This window comes from Nerophis lumbriciformis, linkage group LG17 (genome assembly GCF_033978685.3).
Source record: "Nerophis lumbriciformis linkage group LG17, RoL_Nlum_v2.1, whole genome shotgun sequence".
Lineage (NCBI taxonomy): Eukaryota > Metazoa > Chordata > Actinopteri > Syngnathiformes > Syngnathidae > Nerophis > Nerophis lumbriciformis.
The window spans coordinates 6,967,745-6,989,612 of NC_084564.2; the positions used below are offsets into that span (position 1 = coordinate 6,967,745).

At 40.8% G+C, this 21,868-nt stretch overlaps 1 protein-coding gene across 4 annotated transcripts in view; it reads right to left on the reverse strand.

The window, feature by feature from the left end:
• Positions 1–362: 362 nt before the first annotated feature.
• cntn5 (contactin 5) overlaps positions 363–21,868 on the reverse strand; it is a 101,531-nt gene continuing 80,025 nt past the window's right edge. For all 4 annotated transcript variants that reach the window (XM_061972336.2, XM_061972333.2, XM_061972334.2 and 1 more), the window contains 12 exons: positions 20,222–20,349; positions 16,358–16,545; positions 15,860–15,980; positions 15,140–15,298; positions 13,402–13,551; positions 12,576–12,646; positions 7,006–7,240; positions 6,787–6,896; positions 4,626–4,812; positions 4,350–4,462; positions 2,150–2,318; positions 363–938 (listed from right to left, as the gene is read on the reverse strand). In XM_061972336.2, coding sequence (XP_061828320.1) covers positions 838–938; positions 2,150–2,318; positions 4,350–4,462; positions 4,626–4,812; positions 6,787–6,896; positions 7,006–7,240; positions 12,576–12,646; positions 13,402–13,551; positions 15,140–15,298; positions 15,860–15,980; positions 16,358–16,545; positions 20,222–20,349 — 1,732 coding nt within the window. In that variant the 3' untranslated portion in view covers positions 363–837. The remainder of the gene's footprint in view (positions 939–2,149; positions 2,319–4,349; positions 4,463–4,625; positions 4,813–6,786; positions 6,897–7,005; positions 7,241–12,575; positions 12,647–13,401; positions 13,552–15,139; positions 15,299–15,859; positions 15,981–16,357; positions 16,546–20,221; positions 20,350–21,868) is intronic.

Consider the following 21,868-nt stretch of genomic DNA (forward strand, 5'->3'; position numbering starts at 1 on the left):
TACTTTCATTCATTTATTAGTTACTTTCATTCATGTTGTACTTTTATTAGTTACTTTCATTCATGTTGTAATTATATTAGTTACTTTCATTCATGTTGTAATTATATTAGTTACTTTCATTCATGTTGTACTTATATTAGTTACTTTCATTCATGTTGTACTTATATTAGTTACTTTCATTCATGTTGTAATTATATTAGTTACTTTCAGGGTCACACACTATTACACAGACAGAAAAGCAAGCCCAAATAGGCAACTATACTTCCCAAACAAACCCAGACAAACAATAGAAACAACAAATAAACAACAACTGCATATATTTGTGTAATAAAGAAAAGCACCCGATTTAAAAATAGACGTGACATTTATTTGCCAGCAGGGGCGCTACAGAGCTTCACTCTCACTACTTTCTCACGTCCAACAAACCACAAAGTCAAAGTTCTGGTCTGGGAGTAGAAAACAGGAAGTAGTTGCGTAGAAAAAGGTGGGCGAGTACCAAAAGAAGGACTACTGAGAGTTCTGACCTTAAGGTGGTCTTGGGGGGCTAATCCTGGTTGTGCTGACTTGGCAGAACTCCAGGGATTGTCCACACCTGGCAGTCTGGGAGTGAGTCCATGAGACGGTACCAAAGGTTGAAGAAGTCCGTGGTCGCACTCGCACGGAGCACCACAGCAGCCAGGAAGAGGAAAAACCAAACCGCGCTTTTCTATTCCACACCGTCCGGTTCTTCCAGAAGTCCTCGGGAATCAGAGAGCAGAAGACCAGCGAGGAAGGAGCACATGAGGTCTCACCAGGAAGGCGAACAGGAGGTCTCACCAGGAAGGCGAACAGGAGGTCTCACCAGGAGACTGAAGGCACCAGAAGGAGGATCAGCATCGTCCACGTCAGCTTCTCTCTGCACACGTGCAAAGAAACATGGCCGCTCTTCACCCGCACACCTGGGACCACCACACATGTTAGTAGGTTAGTCCTGATATCACTCTGTCACTCCCCGTATCGTACTGGAGACTGGCGTGGTGGTCCATACCCATCTAGTCCCATACGATATCAGTAGGAGTGTCCTGATATCACTCTGTCACTCCCCGTATCGTACTGGAGACTGGCGTGGTGGTCCATACCCATCTAGTCCCATACGATATCTGTAAGAGTGTCCTGATATCACTCTGTCACTCCTCGTATCATACTGGAGACTGGAGTGGTGGCCCATGCCCATCTAGTCCCATACGATATCAGTAAAAGTGTCCTGATACCACCTTGTCACTTCCTGTATCGTACTGGAGACTGGATTAGTGGTCCATACCCATCTAGTCCCAAACGATATCAGTAGGAGTGGCATGATACCACCTTGTCACTCCTTGTATCGTATTGGAGGCTGGAGTGGTGGCCCATGCCCATCTAGTCCGATAAGATATCAGTAGGAGTGTCCTGATATTACTCTGTCACTCCCCGTATCATACTGGAGACTGGAGTGGTGGTCCATACCCATCTAGCTCCATACGATATCAGTAGGAGTGTCCTGATACCACTCTGTCACTCCCAGTATCATACTGGAGACTGGAGTAGTGGCCCATGCCCATCTAGTCCCATACGATATCAGTAAAAGTGTCCTGATACCACTTTGTCACTCCTACTATCGTACTGGAGACTGGTGTACTGCCCATACCCATCTAGTCCCATACGATATCAGTAGGAGTGTCCTGATACCACTCTATCACTCCCCGAATCGTACTGGAGACTGGAGTAGTGGCCCATGCCCATCTAGTCCGATAAGATATCAGTATGAGTGTCCTGATACAACATTGTCACTCCCCATATCCTACTGGAGACTAGAGTTGTGGCCCATACCCATCTAGTCCCATACGATATCAATATGAGTGTCCTGATACAACCTTGTCACTACCCATATCCTACTGGAGACTAGAGTAGTGGCCCATACCCATCTAGTCCCATACGTTGTCAGTAGGAGTGTCCTGATACCACCTTGTCACTCCCCATATCATACTGGAGACTGGAGTAATGGCCCATACCCATCTAGTCCCATACATTGTCAGTAGGAGTGTCCTGATACCACCTTGTCACTCCCCGTACCGTGTTTGTTCTAAGACGACGACATATTTCTATGACATAAGCAGACAAAGTAGTTCCTCACCAGAAGACGTGACAAGTCGTACTTGTGAGCACAACACTCCTTCCCCACCCTCACTGAGGACTCGCACCTGGATGACGTAGGTGCCGCCCTCAGGAAGGGAGAGTGTGCTGGACGGGTTGATGGTGCGGCTCACCTGGCGGTGACCTTTGCCCTCCTGCTTCAGTAACACCTGCAAATACCAACAAGACTGTTGGACTTAGTCCTCTGAAGCAATACATCTGTGTTACAACATTCTGTGTTACATCATTCTGTGTTACAACATTCTGTGTTACAACATTCTGTGTTACATCACTCTGTTACAACATTCTGTGTTACATCATTCCGTGTTACATCATTCCGTGTTACATCATTCCGTGTTACATCATTATGTGTTACATCATTATAAGTTACAACATTCTGTGTTACATCATTCCTTGTTACATCATTCTGTGTTACATCATTCCGTGTTACGTCATTTCATGTTACAACATTCCGTGTTACATCATTCCATGTTACAACATTCCGTGTTACATCATTCTGTGCTACATCATCCTGTTACAACATTCTGTGTTACATCATTCCTTGTTACAACATTCTGTTACATTTTGTTACATCATTCCGTGTTACAACATTCCATGTTACATCATTCCGTGTTACATCATTCTGTGTTACAAAATTCTGTGTTACAAAATTCTGTGTTACATCATTCCTTGTTACAACATTCCGTGTTACAACATTCTGTGTTATGACATTCTATGTTACGACATTCTGTGTTACGACATTCTGTGTTACATCATTTCGTGTGACGACATTTTGTGTGACGACATTTTGTGTGACGACATTCCATGTGACGACATTCTAAGTTACGACATTTCGTGTGACACCATTCTGTGTCATAACATTCTGTGTTATAACGTTCCATGTTACGACATTCTGTGTTAATACAATCCATGTCACAACATTCCATGTCACGACATTCGGTGTTATGACAATGCGTGTTACAACAATGAGTGTTACAACATTCCATGTGACAACGTTCTAAACTACAACAATATGTGTTGTAACATTCCGTGTCACGACATTCTGTGTTTCGACATTCTGTGTTACAACGTTCTGTTATGACAATCTGTGTTACAATGTTCTGTTATGTCGTTCTGTGTTATGACAATCCGTGTGACAACATTACATCTTACGACATTCTATGTTATGACATTCTGTGTCACGACAATCCGTGTTACAACATTTTGTGTTGCCACATTCCATGTCACACAATTCTGTGTTAAGACATTCTGTGTTACGACAATCCGTGTTACGACAATCCGTGTTACAACATTCTGTGTTGCCACATTCCATGTCACACAATTTTGTGTTACGACATTCTGTGTTACGACAATCTGCGTTACAACATTCTGTGTTACCACATTCGATGTCACCCAATTCTGTGTTACGACATTCTGTGTTACGACAATCTGTGTTACAACATTCTGTGTTACCACATTCCATGTCACCCAATTCTGTGTTACAACAATCCGTGTTACAACATTCTGTGTTACCACATTCCATGTCACACAATTATGTTATGACATTCTGTGTTACGACAAGCCGTGTTACAACGTTCTGTGTGACAACGTTCTAAGCTACGACAACCTGTGTTACAACATTACGTGTCACAACATTCTGTTACGACATTACGTGTGATGATGTTCCATGTTACGACAGTCTATGTTACAACATTCCGTGTCACATCATTCTATATTACGTCATTCTGTTACAACATTACGTGTCACAACATTCTGTGTTACGACATTACGTGTTATAATGTTCCATGTTACGACAGTCTGTGTTACAACATTACGTGTCACAAAATTCTGTGTTACGACATTACGTGTTACGATGTTCCATGTTACGACAGTCTGTGTTACAACATTACGTGTCGACACACAGGATGTAGTAACAGAATGATGTAACACAGAATGTCGTGACAAAGAAAGTCGTAACACAGAATGTGTTACTGTTGTGATGTAATTTCATTAAGGAGAATGCCGTAATGAAATGTCAGGACATTGAATGTCGTAACACAGAATGTTGTGTCATGAGATTTCGTGTTACGACATTGAATGTCACAACGTCCTGTCACGACATTCCATTTATCGTGTTACGGTATTGTGTGTTACGACATTCTGTGTTACCATGACCAAGTGTGATTACAAGAAGTCGTTACCATGTACCCGATGACTTCAGACTCGTTGTCCTTGGCCTTGACCGGGTCCCAACTTAAAGACACGTTGTTGCCCTCTTGGATCCACAGCAGGTTGCTTGGAGGTTGCAAAGGAGCTGAAGAAGCACAGAAGAACCATCAGGGGAACCATCAGGGGAACCATCAGGAGAACCACAGAAGAAACATCAGGAGAACCATCAGAAGAACCAACCGATAAACCATCAGGAGAACCATCAGAGTGTCCTCACGCTGAGGCCACCATCTTGGCAGACCACTTACGGGCTTTCCTGGTGTGGGCTGAGATGGTGTCGCTGGCAGGACCTTGGCCGATGTTGTTGAAGCCTCGGACTCTGATGAAGTAACCTGTGTTGCCTTCTAGACCTCCTAGCACCATGGAGGTGTCGTTCTTCAAGGTTCTCTGCTTCCATCCTGACTCTTCCTTCTCCGTATCTTTCCAGGAGCTCACCTGGTGACACCAACACACACACACCTGGTGACACCAACACACGCACCTGGTGACACCAACACACACGCCTGACCAACACACACACACACCTGGTGACACCAACACACACGCCTGACCAACACACACACACACCTGGTGACACCAACACACGCACCTGGTGACACCAACACACACGCCTGACCAACGCACACACACCTGGTGACACCAACACACGCACCTGGTGACACCAACACACACGCCTGGTGACTCCACCAACACACACACACCTGGTGCCACCACTAACACACACACCTGTTGCCACCACTAACACACACACCTGGTGACACCAACACACACACACCTGGTGACACCAACACACGCACCTGGTGACACCAACACACACACCTGTTGACACCAACACACACACACCTGGTGACACCAACACATACACCTGGTGACACCAACACACGCACCTGGTGACACCAACACACACGCCTGGTGACACCAACACACACGCCTGGTGACACCAACACACACACACCTGGTGGCAACAACACACGCACATGGTGACACCAACACACACATCTGGTGACACCAACACACACGCCTGGTGACACCAACACACACGCCTGGTGACTACAACAACACACACACTTGGTGCCACCACTAACACACACACCTGGTGCCACCACTAACACACACACCCGGTGCCACCAACACACACACCTGGTGACACCAACACACACATCTGGTGACACCAACACACACACACCTGGTGACACCAACACACGCACCTGGTGACACCAACACACACGCCTGGTGACTACAACAACACACACACTTGGTGCCACCACTAACACACACACCTGGTGCCACCACTAACACACACACCCGGTGCCACCAACACACACACCTGGTGACACCAACACACGCACCTGGTGACACCAACACACGCACCTGGTGACACCAACACACACGCCTGACCAACACACACACACACCTGGTGACACCAACACACGCACCTGGTGACACCAACACACACGCCTGACCAACGCACACACACCTGGTGACACCAACACACGCACCTGGTGACACCAACACACACGCCTGGTGACTCCACCAACACACACACACCTGGTGCCACCACTAACACACACACCTGTTGCCACCACTAACACACACACCTGGTGACACCAACACACACACCTGGTGACACCAACACACGCACCTGGTGACACCAACACACACACCTGTTGACACCAACACACACACACCTGGTGACACCAACACATACACCTGGTGACACCAACACACGCACCTGGTGACACCAACACACACGCCTGGTGACACCAACACACACGCCTGGTGACACCAACACACACACACCTGGTGGCACCAACACACGCACATGGTGACACCAATACACACATCTGGTGACACCAACACACACGCCTGGTGACACCAACACACACGCCTGGTGACACCAACACACATGCCTGGTGACACCACCAACACACACACACCTGGTGGCACCAACACACACACACACCTGGTGACACCAGCAACACACACACACCCGGTGAAACCAACACACACACCTGGTGACACCAACACACATGCCTGGTGACTCCACCAACACACACACCTGGTGACACCAACACACGCACCTGGTGACACCAACACACACACCTGGTGACACCAACACATACACCTGGTGACACCAACACATACACCTGGTGACGCCAACACATACACCTGGTGACGCCAACACATACACCTGGTGACGCCAACACATACACCTGGTGACGCCAACACACACACCTGCATTATGTGTATTTTTAACCCAGCACTGTGTGTACCTTTAATGTAGCACTGTCTGTACTTTTCATGTAGCAAGGTGTGTACTTTTAATGTAGCAGTGTATGAGTGCGTGCATGACAGAGAGCATGAGTGCAGTGCATGAGTGCGTGCATGAGAGTCTGATTTGACTCTGACCTCATAGCCTCGGGGTCTTCCAGGACCAGGATGCGGTGGCGTCCACGTGACCTTTATTTGTGAAGAGGAAATGGCGGAGGCCTTGACGTCTGATGGCGCCTCCCTGGGTTCTGTGCACACACAGTGTGAGGCAGTGTGTGTGTGTGTGTGTGTGTGTGTGTGTGTGTGTGTGTGTGTGTGTGTGTGTGTGTGTGTGTGTGTGTGTGTGTGTCACCTCACCGCCCTCTGCAGAGTGGATGATGACCACCTGGCTGAAAGGACCGTCCCCCTTATTGTTGTACACGCCCACTTTCACCTGGAAGGCGGTGAGAGGCGGGAAGGTCTCATCTCGGTACTTGTAGGAGGCAGAGTCTGCACACGTCACCATCTTCTCCTTCCACCCTCTGCTGCCGTTAGCACGGAAGGCCACGATGTACCCGAAACCTTCACCGTTCTGGAACTCTTCTGACACGGGCTGGAAGGTCCAGAACATATAATAAATACATACATAGACTTATAAACACACATATATGTCGTAACACACACATATATATATATGTGTGTATATATATATATATATATATATATATATATACACACACACACATATGTATGTACGTATACAGTATATACAGGTAAATTATATATATATATATATATATATATATATATATATATATATATATATATATATATATATATATATATATATATATATATTAATTAGTGACTTCCTTTAGTCGATGGCAGCAAAGTTTCATCATTTAAACATTGATTCATCAATTCTGCTGGAACTGAACTCACAGGAGCTGCATGGATCAAATGCCTTGCTCAACGGCACTAATGTCTTTTCTGACTGGTAATTCTTTAATACTTTAAATAATTGATCAATAGATTGAAAACATTTATATGTATATAAACATAAACGGTGGTACATATTTGCCCTAAAATATGTATTAAATATATGGTAAAATATGTTGTAATTATATGGTAAATATATGATAAAATATGTATTAAATACGTATGTAGTAAAATATGTTGGAATTATATGGTAAATATATGATCAAATGTGTATTAAATACATAGTAATTATATGGTAAATATATGATAAAATATGTATTAAGTATGTAGTAAAATATGTTGTAATTATATGGTAAATATATGATAAAATATGTATTAAATACATAGTAATTATATGGTCAATATATGATCAAATATGTGTTAAATATGTAGTAAAATATGTTGTAATTATATGGTAATACATGATAAAATATGTATTAAATATATTGTAATTATGTGGTCAATATATGATAAAATATGTATTAAATATGTAGTAAAATATGTTGTAAATATATGGTAAATATATGCTAAAATATGTATTAAATATATAGTAAAATAAGTTGTAATTATATGGTTCATTTTTGATAAAATATATGTAAAATATATAGTAAAATAAGTTGTAATTATATGGTAAACATATGATAAATATGTATTATTTTATGGTAAATATATAATAAAATATGTAATAAAATATGTATTAAATATGTATTATTTTATGGTAAACATATAATAAAATATGTAATAAAATATGTATTAAATATGTAGTAATTTTATGGTAAATATATAATAAAATATGGAATAAATATGTAGTAATTTTATGATGATGATGATGATGAAGTACCAATGGTTGTCACACACACACTAGGTGTGGCGAAATTATTCTCTGCATTTGACCCATCACCCTTGATCACCCCCTGAGAGGTGAGGGGAGCAGTGAGCAGCAGTATATAATAAATTATGGTAAATATAGGATAAAATATGTATTAAATATGTAGTAATTTTATTATAAATATATAATAAAATATGTATTAAATATGTTGTAATTCTATGGTAAATATATGATAAATATGTAGTAATTTCATGGTAAATTTATGATAAAATATGTATTAAATATGTAGTAATTATATGGTAAAATGTATTAAATATGTAGTAATTTTATGGTAAATATATAATAAAATATGTATTACATGTGTAGTAATTTTATGGTAAATATATAATAAAATATGGAATAAAAATGTAGTAATTTTATGGTAAATATATAATAAAGTATGTATTAATTATGTAGTAATATTATGGTAAATATAGGATAAATATGTATTAAATATGTAGTAATTTTATTATAAATATGTATTAAATATGTAGTAATTTTATGGTAAATATATGATAAAATATGTATTAAATATGTAGTAATTTTATGGTAAATATATGATTATTTATGTATCAAATATGTAGTAAAATATCTGGTACATCTATTATAGAATATGTAGTAAAATGTAGTGGGTGTGTGGTCAAATATGTTTTCAACAATGTGGTTTGTAGAAAATGCTGCAAGCAACAATCAATAAATGGCAAATTGAACTTTGACTTCCTTCCAGCAAAAGGTTTCTGTGACAAATCAAGCAGAATATTTCTGTCCTGTTTTACAGCAAAACATTGATTTGTTTGCACATGTACTGAAATGCCTGTGGGACTCAATCAATATGAAATATTATCTGTGTTTCCTTACTGGATGGCACATAGTGGACTTAGAAGACATTTCAAATGTTGTTTAACAACAGAAGTACAATAGGTGTGATGACTGTACTATAAAAAGACAACATGGAGACGACCATAGTGGTCCATCAGACTGCCAGATGGAAAAGGGTGATTCATCACTCCAGAGAATGTCAGGAAGTGGTGGTGACGAACCCCAAGATGCATAGATGGCAGGCTTGATACAGGAAGACATGATTTTTAATGTCCAAAAAATGCAGGAAAAACACAAACCAGGAACCAGGAGACAGGAAACAGGATACCAATAAAACAGGTGAACTGGAAACAGCGAACAGGAACCAGCAAACAGGAAAGGAGAAAAGTGTAGACAGCAACCAGCAAACAGTCCACAGCATACAGGTAACAGCTTACGAGGCTCCAGCACTGACTGGAGGGCAAGGCAGGTATAAATAGCAGCTGACTGATTGACACCAGGTGTGGCCAGGTGCCACAGCGCTCAGTGAGACAAGCAAGAAACTGAACAAAAATAAGAGCGCTGACAGGAAATAAAACACACAGAGGAAAAACCAAAACATAACCAAACTGTCAGTGACAAGCCTGACAGAGAAGGCGTCTCCACTGCTCTAGAGTCCAGTGGCGACGTGCTTTACACCACTGCATCCACACTTTGCATTGGACTTGGTGATGTATGGCTTAGGTGCAGCTGCTCGGCCATGGAAACCCATTCCATGAAGCTCTCTGCGTACTGTACGTGGGCTAATTGGAAGGTCACATGAAGTTTGGAGCTCTGTAGTAACTGACTGTGCAGAAAGTCTTTGCACTATGCTGACCTCTCAGTTAGTTTACGTGGCCTACCACTTGGTGGCTGAGTTGCTGTTGTTCCCAAACTCTTCACTTTTCTTATAATAAAGTTGACTTTGGAATATTTATGAGCGAGGAAATTTCACGACTGCTGCACAGGTGGCATCCTATGACAGTTCCACGCTGGAAATCACTGAGAGTAGCCCATTCTTTCACAAATGTTTGTAGAAACAGTCTCCATGCCTAAGTGCTTGATTTTATACACCTGTGGCCGGGCCAAGTGATTAGGACACCTGATTCTGATCATTTGGATGGGTGGCCAAATACTTGTGATTATATATATATATATATATATATATATATATATATATATATATATATATATATATATATATATATATATATATATATATATATATACATACGTATATAACACAAGTATTTTTATTAAATATATAGTAAAAAAAAATTTTGTAATTATATGACAAATATATGATTAAATATGTAATAAATATATAGTAAAATATGTTGTATTTATATGGTAAACATATGATAAAATATGTATTAAATATGTAGTAAACATTTTTTGTGCATATACATTAAATATATGATGAAATATGTATTAAATATATAGTAAAATATGTTGTAATTATATGATAAATATATGATTAAATATGTAATAAATATATAGTAAAATAAGTTGTAATTATATGGTAAACATATGATAAAATATACATAAAATATGCAGCAAATATGTTGTAATTATATGGTAAATATATATGATAAATATGTATTAAATATATATGAATTTTATGGTAAATATATAATAAAATATGTATTAAATATGTAGTAATTATATGGTAAATATGTGACAAAATATGTATTAAATATGTAGTAATTTTATGGTAAATATATAATAAAATATGTATTAAATATGTAGTAATTTTATGGTAAATATATAATAAAATATGGACTAAATATGTAGTAATGTTATGGTAAATATATAATAAATTATGTATTAAATATGTAGTAATACTATGGTAAATATAGGATAAAATATCTATTAAATATATAGTAATTTTATTATAAATATATAATAAAATATGTATTAAATATGTTGTAATTTTATGGTAAATATATGATGAAATATGTATTAAATATGTAGTAATTTTCCTTGTGATATATATATATATATATATGGATATATATATATATATATATATATGTGTGTGTGTGTGTGTGTGTGTGTGTGTGTATATATATATATGTATACATACATATATGCATATACATATATGTGTATATGTATATACATATATGTGTGTATTTATATATACTTATATGTATATACAGTATATACACATATGTGTGTATATATATATATATATATATATATACACATGACAAGGATTAAATATCATAATGTCGGACTTGTCGGCGTTAAGGTGTGTGGCTGCTATATATATATATATATATATATATATATATATATATATATATATATATATATATATATATATATATATATATATATATATATATATATATACGTATATATGAAGTGAAGTGAAGCTACAGCCACACACCTTAACGCCGACAAGTCCGACATTATGATATTTAATCCTTGTCCTTGTGTATATATATATATATATATATATATAAATATATATATATATATATATATATATATATATATATATACGTATATATGAAGTGAAGTGAAGCTACAGCCACACACCTTAACGCCGACAAGTCCGACATTATGATATTTAATCCTTGTCGTGGAAAGAGGAGCTGAGAACTGTGAGATATTGTTCCAGATGAAGTAGAACTTCAATGAGAGTACTACATGTACAGTATATACTGTACAGAGTGTACTGCCACCTAGTAGTGTTTTGTTGCTGAAAAGCGACACCTTTTCTTACGTGACACTGAAATCCACTTCTGCTTCTATGGTTATCATCACACTCTCTTGCCTCAATGCTTTGCCAGCTTGAGGTAGTTGCTGCTAGCAGTGGTGTGGAAGTGTGCTGCATCAGACTGACTGATACTTTGTGTGACCAGCTAGCAAGGAGCAGAAATAAGAAGGTGACGACAGATTTCCTGGAAATAAATCCGGACGGCAGCTGATCGATGGAGGCGGGGCTTAAAGGTGGAGTCACGCTTGGTTCCTCTTTCTGCAATCATCTGCTGACTCATCACGGCGGCCATTAAAGCCCAATGAATAATTAAAGCGCAACGAGCTGCTTTTCTGTCCATTAGCCATGAAATAAGTGGTTCCAAATGTTGGTTTAAAGGAGACCGATCACGCAAAAGCAACTTTTATTACGTCTTGCTAGCTGCTCTTAACACAACAACAACATGGCCGTGTTCCAAACAGGAATGACAACATCGATGTCAAAGTAATGTGTTCACTATTCATTCTTTCACATTTGTGACCTTGGAAAGAGACTCACCTCCCAGGAGATGACCAACTCGTGCCTGCGACCATTGCCACCGCTCACCTTGGCGGGCGCCACAGACGGCACTGAAGACAAACACATCCTGAATGTTAGCTCCAACATGGACTAAATCATCTCATCATATTTCACTTCATTGTCTTTTATTTTTCATTTTAACACCAACACTGTTTTTAACTGGTTAGCATCGCTAAAATAAGGACTTGTCGAAAATGTACTGCTTTTATTTTGGTATGAAACTTATTTACTTTTATTTTGCTTTTCCCAATAAAGTATTGGATTGACTTGTATGTTACTTCAAAGTAATACTTTAATACTTAAAAGTAATACTTTATTAATTTTAAAAGTAATACTTTATTAATTCAAAGTAAATCTTTAATACTTAAAAGTAATACTTTATTACTTCAAAGTAATACTTTAATACTTAAAAGTAATACTTTATTACTTCAAAGTAACACTACTACTTCAAAGTATACTTTAACACTTCAAAGTAATACTTAAAAACTTCAAAGTAATACTTAAATACTTGACAATGAAACACGTCTGCTGAGTCGTCCTTGTTGCTGCATATAATTAGCATAAGTAGCATTAACTCTGAGTTACCTACTTCTTTACATAATTAGCATAAGTAGTATTAGCTCTGCTTTTTTACATATCATTAGCATAAGTAGCATTAGCACTGAGTTACCTACTTCTTTACATATACTTAGCATAAGTAGTGTTAGCTCTGCTTTTTTACATATCATTATCATAAGTAGCATTAGCACTGAGTTACCTGCTTCTTTACATATCATTAGCATAAGTAGCATTAGCTCTGAGTTACCTGCTTCTTTAGTGCGGACCCCTCTCGAAGGTGCACTGGGGTCTCCAGTTCCGATTGCGTTGCTGGCCACCACTCGGAACTGGTATTCCACCCAAGGGTTGAGCTGCACCGCCATGGCCGCCTCCAGGTCTCCAGTCACAGACTCTGGGTCTGCAAACACAACAACAACACAGTCACAGACTCTGGGTCTACAAACACAACAACAACACAGTCACAGACTCCGGGTCTGCAAACACAACAACACAGTCACAGACTCTGGGTCTGCAAACGCAACAACAACACAGTCACAGACTCTGGGTCTGCAAACACAACAACACAGTCACAGACTCTGGGTCTGCAAACGCAACAACAACACAGTCCCAGACTCTGGGTCTGCAAACACAACAACAACACAGTCCCAGACTCTGGGTCTGCAAGCACAACAACAACAACACAGTCACAGACTCTGGGTCTGCAAACACAACAACACAGTCACAGACTCTGGGTCTGCAAACACAACAGCAACACAGTCACAGACTCTGGGTCTGCAAACACAACAACAACAACACAGTCACAGACTCTGGGTCTGCAAACACAACAACACAGTCACAGACTCTGGGTCTACAAACACAACAACAACACAGTCACAGACTCTGGGTCTGCAAACACAACAACACAGTCACAGACTCTGGGTCTGCAAACACAACAACAACACAGTCACAGACTCTGGGTCTGCAAACACAACAACAACACAGTCACATACTCTGGGTCTGCAAACACAACAACAATACAGTCACAGACTCTGGGTCTGCAAACACAACAACAACACAGTCACAGACTCTGGGTCTGCAAACACAACAACTTCACAGTCACAACTCTGGGTCTGCAAACACAACAACAACACAGTCACAGACTCTGGGTCTGCAAACACAACAACAACACAGTCACAGACTCTGGGTCTGCAAACACAACAACACAGTCACAGACTCTGGGTCTACAAACACAACAACAACACAGTCACAGACTCTGGGTCTGTAAACACAACAACAACACAGTCACAGACTCTGGGTCTGCAAACACAACAACAACACGGCCACAAACTCTGGGTCTGCAAACACAACAACACAGTCACAGACTCTGGGTCTGCAAACACAACAACAACACAGTCACAGACTCTGGGTCTGCAAACACAACAACAACACAGTCACAGACTCTGGGTCTGCAAACACAACAACAACACAGTCACAGACTCTGGGTCTACAAACACAACAACAACACAGTCACAGACTCTGGGTCTGCAAACACAACAACAACACAGTCACAGACTCTGGGTCTACAAACACAACAACACAGTCACAGACTCTGGGTCTACAAACACAACAACACAGTCACAGACTCTGGGTCTGCAAACACAACAACAACACATTGAAGAAGATTTTTGACGCGGTTGTAAAGTGGTGAGCAAAGCTGCTTTGAGGTCTGGAAAACAAATGACGGGCCTGAGGGCGGACTAACGTGTTTTTGAGCGCATGGGTTAATCCTCAAATGTTCTTTCTGCAGCAAAGTGCAGCGAGTGATTGTGAGTGCGACATGAAGAATGAGGAATTCTTAAAGAATAATACTTTCTTCCATGATGTTGTCAAACTGGACCTTTGAGTCTAATTGTGTAGAGGAAAATAGTGCTTAGCACAGCAATTTCCTGGAGTGGAGAAAGTCTCTTAGTGAGATAAAAACAATCAAGTGTGTCTCATGTGGTTACCCGTCTGGACGCTGTGCCAGCCCATGGAGAAGGGGCTGCGGGCCTGCAGCTGGTAGGTGCTGACGGGACTGTGGTTGTCCAGGCCACGGCTCCAGGACAGGCTGGCACTGGTGGCACTGATCTCCTCCACGATGGCCACTCCAGGGGGGCCGGGAGGACCTGAGAGGGCGAGAGGGTGAGGTCACACTTCTAGAATGTTCTTGACGGTGCAAGTATTCTGCTAATGAAAACACTGTCAAAGTGTGCTTTAAGATGTACTGTGTGACTTTTCTGAAGTATAATCCTGGATCTACTTTTTAAATGATGTTCTAACACACAGAGAACAATATCAGTCATAAACTCCTGCATTCTGAGCTGTACGAACACATCATCAGTCAGCACCACCCTCTATATATATATATATATATATATATATATACATATATATATATATATATATATATATATATATATATATGTCACACAATGTTGTCTTCTTTCTAGGCGGGGGCGTAAAATTAAATAATTGACAAGCACTCGGCTAATCAATGAGAAAGTGGTAAGAATAAAGTAGTAATAATGTAGTAATGTTATTACAATACTACAGAATAATAATAATAACATATTTTATTTTTACTGAGAAAAAAATCGTAAAATTCCGATAATGAGTTTTTGTGGTCGGTTTTAATCCGACTTCATTCTGGTAAAAGAAGTACTATTCATATTATACGGTGTGTTGACCTCGGACCAGAAGCTCCGCCTCCGCAGCCACGGTGTCAGCGCTGGTGTGAGCCTTGCAGGCGTACTTCCCAGCATGCATCAGCAGAATACTCCTGATCATCAGATCCACCGTGGAGGTGTGCTGCATGACGCCAGGAAAGCACAAGTCAGAAATAATGACAAATTTGAATAAATAAAAAAATAAATAAAAAATATATATATATATATATATTTACATAAATGATACAATACATGAATTCTGATGGTATGATATCATATGATATTGTATGGTATGATACATGAATGTTGATGGCAGATATGATGTATGATATCATCTGATACGGTATGAAACATGAATGTAGATATGATGTATGATATCATCTGATACAGTATGATACATGACTGTAGATATGATGTATGATATCATCTGATACGGTATGCTACATGAGTGTAGATATGATGTATGATACAAATGAGAGATGAGATGATGTGTAAGCAAGAGAAGAAAGCAATACTTACCTCTGCTCTGACAGTCTGGATGTACTCAAAGTGTCCTCCTGCCTGCTGGAAGGTGATTGGCTGCTGGTTGAAGGTCCACAGGAAGGTGAGGTCCATGGAGGTGTCGTGTGAGACCTTGCAGCTCAGCACCACACTCTCTCCCACTGTCACCTCCACGCTGCTGGGACTCACTTCCACACGCATGGCCTCTGTGAGCACAAAGCTGCTGAACTGTCACCTCAGGATAATCAACGCCGACTGTGACTGTGACCATGATAGTGATGTGATGGTGACGTGATGGTGACCATGATGGTGATGTGATGGCTTTGTACCGAGGATGTCGTTGTGGCTTGTGCAGCCCTTTGAGACACTTGTGATTTAGGGCTATATAAATAAACATTGATTGATTGATTGATTGATTGAGTGATGGTGACGTGATGGTGATGTGATAGTGACGTGATGGTGACGTGATTGTGACATGACCGTGATTGTGATGTGACTGTGATGGTGACGTGATAGTAACGTGACTGTGATTGTGACGTGATTGTAACGTGATGGTGACGTGATTATGACATGACCGTGATTTTGATGTGACTGTGATTGTGACGTGATTGTAACGTGACTGTGATTGTAACGTGATGGTAACGTGATGGTGACGTGATGGTGAAGTGATGGTGATGTGATTGTGACGTGATTGTGATTGTGACGAGATGGTGATGTGATGGTGACGTGATGGTAACGTGATGGTAACGTGATGGTGATGTGATGGTGACGTGACTGTGACATGACCGTGATTTTGATGTGACTGTGATTGTGACGTGATTGTAACGTGATGGTGACGTGATTGTGACATGACCGTGATTTTGATGTGACTGTGATTGTGACGTGATTGTAACGTGATGGTGACGTGATTGTGACATGACCGTGATTTTGATGTGACTGTGATTGTGACGTGATGGTAACGTGACTGTGATTGTAACCTGATGGTAACGTGATGGTGACGTGATGGTGAAGTGATGGTGACGTGATTGTGACGTGATTGTGATGGTGACGTGATGGTGATGTGATGGTGACGTGATGGTGACGTGACTGTGACATGACCGTGATTTTGGTGTGACTGTGATTGTGACGTGATTGTAATGTGATGGTGACGTGATTGTGACATGACCGTGATTTTGATGTGACTGTGATTGTGACGTGATTGTAACGTGATGGTGACGTGATTGTGACATGACCGTGATTTTGATGTGACTGTGATTGTGACGTGATTGTAACGTGATGGTGACGTGATTGTGACATGACCGTGATTTTGATGTGACTGTGATTGTGACGTGATTGTAACGTGATGGTGACGTGATTGTGACATGACCGTGATTTTGATGTGACTGTGATTGTGACGTGATGGTAACGTGACTGTGATTGTAACCTGATGGTAACGTGATGGTGACGTGATGGTGAAGTGATGGTGACGTGATTGTGACGTGATTGTGATGGTGACGTGATGGTGATGTGATGGTGACGTGATGGTGACGTGACTGTGACATGACCGTGATTTTGGTGTGACTGTGATTGTGACGTGATTGTAATGTGATGGTGACGTGATTGTGACATGACCGTGATTTTGATGTGACTGTGATTGTGACGTGATTGTAACGTGATGGTGACGTGATTGTGACATGACCGTGATTTTGATGTGACTGTGATTGTGACGTGATTATAACGTGATGGTGACGTGATTGTGACATGACCGTGATTTTGATGTGACTGTGATTGTGACGTGATGGTAACGTGACTGTGATTGTAACCTGATGGTAACGTGATGGTGACGTGATGGTGAAGTGATGGTGACGTGATTGTGACGTGATTGTGATTGTGACGTGATGGTGATGTGATGGTGACGTGATGGTGACGTGACTGTGACATGACCGTGATTTTGATGTGACTGTGATTGTGACGTGATTGTAATGTGATGGTGACGTGATTGTGACATGACCGTGATTTTGATGTGACTGTGATTGTGACGTGATTGTAACGTGATGGTGACGTGATGGTGACATGACCGTGATTTTGATGTGACTGTCATTGTGACGTGATTGTAACGTGACTGTGATTGTAACGTGATGGTAACGTGATGGTGACGTGATGGTGAAGTGATGGTAACGTGATTGTGACGTGATTGTCACGTGATTGTGACGTGATGGTGATGTGATGGTGACGTTATGGTAACGTGATGGTGATGTGATGGTGACGTGATGGTGATGTGACTGTGACATGACCGTGATTTTGATGTGACTGTGATTGTGACGTGATTGTAACGTGACTGTGATTGTAACGTGATGGTAACGTGATGGTGACGTGATGGTGAAGTGATGGTGATGTGATTGTGACGTGATTGTGATTGTGACGAGATGGTGATGTGATGGTGACGTGATGGTAACGTGATGGTGATGTGATGGTGACGTGACTGTGACATGACCGTGATTTTGATGTGACTGTGATTGTGACGTGATTGTAACGGGATGGTGACGTGATTGTGACATGACCGTGATTTTGATGTGACTGTGATTGTGACGTGATTGTAACGTGATGGTGACGTGATTGTGACATGACCGTGATTTTGATGTGACTGTGATTGTGACGTGATGGTAACGTGACTGTGATTGTAACCTGATGGTAACGTGATGGTGACGTGATGGTGAAGTGATGGTGACGTGATTGTGACGTGATTGTGATGGTGACGTGATGGTGATGTGATGGTGACGTGATGGTGACGTGACTGTGACATGACCGTGATTTTGATGTGACTGTGATTGTGACGTGATTGTAATGTGATGGTGACGTGATTGTGACATGACCGTGATTTTGATGTGACTGTGATTGTGACGTGATTGTAACGTGATGGTGACGTGATTGTGACATGACCGTGATTTTGATGTGACTGTGATTGTGACGTGATTATAACGTGATGGTGACGTGATTGTGACATGACCGTGATTTTGATGTGACTGTGATTGTGACGTGATGGTAACGTGACTGTGATTGTAACCTGATGGTAACGTGATGGTGACGTGATGGTGAAGTGATGGTGACGTGATTGTGACGTGATTGTGAGTGTGACGTGATGGTGATGTGATGGTGACGTGATGGTGACGTGACTGTGACATGACCGTGATTTTGATGTGACTGTGATTGTGACGTGATTGTAATGTGATGGTGACGTGATTGTGACATGACCGTGATTTTGATGTGACTGTGATTGTGACGTGATTGTAACGTGATGGTGACGTGATTGTGACATGACCGTGATTTTGATGTGACTGTCATTGTGACGTGATTGTAACGTGACTGTGATTGTAACGTGATGGTAACGTGATGGTGACGTGATGGTGAAGTGATGGTAACGTGATTGTGACGTGATTGTCACGTGATTGTGACGTGATGGTGATGTGATGGTGACGTTATGGTAACGTGATGGTGATGTGATGGTGATGTGACTGTGACATGACCGTGATTTTGATGTGACTGTGATTGTGACGTGATTGTAACGTGACTGTGATTGTGAGGTGATTGTAACGTGATGGCGACGTGATTGTAACATGACTGTGATTGTGAGGTGATTATAACGTGATGGCGACGTGATTGCAACGTGACAGTGATTGTGACCGTGATTGTGAACGTAATGGTGACGTGATGGTGACGTGATGGTGACGTGATTGTGACGTGATGGTGACGTGATTATGACGAGACTGTGATTGTGACGTGATTGTAACGTGACTTTGATTGTGACGTGACCGTGATTGTGACGTGACCGTGATGATGACGTGACTGTGATTGTGACATGACCGTGAAACTTGATTGTTAGGCAATAACGACGTCATCACTCACCTTTGACCCACAAGATGGCCGACATCTCCGCCCAGCCCAGCTGATTCTCCGCCCGGCACACATACTCCCCTTCATCCGCCCGACTGGCGTTGACGATCTTCAAAGTGTTGTTCCTCAGCAGCAGGAACCTGCAGAATGTGTACTTTTACTACAACAATGTGTACTTTTACTACAACTATGTGCACTTTTACTGCGATAACGTGTACTTTTGCTACCACAACATGTACTTTTATGACACAAACATGTACCTTTACTACCACAACATATACTTTTACTACACAAACATGTACCTTTACTACCACAACATGTACTTTTACTACACAAACATGTATTGTTCCTCTGCAGCAGGAACCTGCAGAATGTGTACTTTTACTACAACAATGTGTACTTTTACTACAACAATGTGCACTTTTATTGCGATAACGTGTGTACTTTTACTACAACAATGTGCACTTTTATTGCGATAACGTGTGTACTTTTACTACAACAATGTGCAGTTTTATTGCGATAACGTGTACTTTTACTATAACAGTGTGCACTTTTATTGCGATAACATGTACTTTTACTACAACAATGTGTACTTTTACTACAACAATGTGCACTTTTATTGCGATAACGTGTACTTTTACTACAACAACATGTACTTTTGCTACCACAACATGTACTTTTACTACAAAAACATGTACTTTTACTACCACAACATGTAATTTTACTACACAAACATGTAGTGTTCCTCAGCAACTGCAACCTGCAGAGGGCCACGCACCTAGCTTAGCAACATGTACTTTTACTGCCTGTGGAGGGAGGTATTGCCAGCGCTGCCTGCAGGAGCAAAGGTCACCGCCACTGTCCATGGTGCTGAGGACAGCGCACCATCAGACGGGGGCGTGGCAGTGCTGACGGCGAGACACAGCTGGCAGGTGATTAGATTTCACAGGTGGTACGTGGTAATCTAATCATCTGTTGTCTTTAACAGTAAGCGGCGGAGCAGGAGGGAGAGAGGATACGGACGTGAATGAAAGGTCACATTCGACTGGAGAGAAAAACTTGTGTTAAAACCTTGTTAAAACCTGCACGCTTGGCTCCTGTGCCTTGTCTGACAGTGGGACTGCTAGGAAGCGACTTCCACACTGCCATAATGTGTACTTTTACTACAGCAACATGTACTTTTACTGCCATAATGTGTACTTTTACTACAACAACATGTACTTTTACTACAACAACATGTACTTTTACTGCCATAACGTGTATTTTTACTACAACAACATGTACTTTTAGTACAACAACATGTACTTTTACTGCCATAACAAGTACTTTTACTCCAACATGTACTTTTACTACAACAACATGTACTTTTACTGCCATAACGTGTACTTTTACTACAACAACATGTACTTTTACTGCCATAACAAGTACTTTTACTCCTAAATGTACTTTTACTACAACTACATGTACTTTTACTGCCATAACGTGTACTTTTACTACAACAACATGTACTTTTACTACAACAACATGTACTTTTACTGCCATAACAAGTACTTTTACTCCAACAGCACATACTTTTACCACACAAACATGTGTTGTTGGCCTGACAAAAGTTGTTACGTAAGAGCAGGCGGGACAGGAAGTAAGATCCACCTGTGCCGC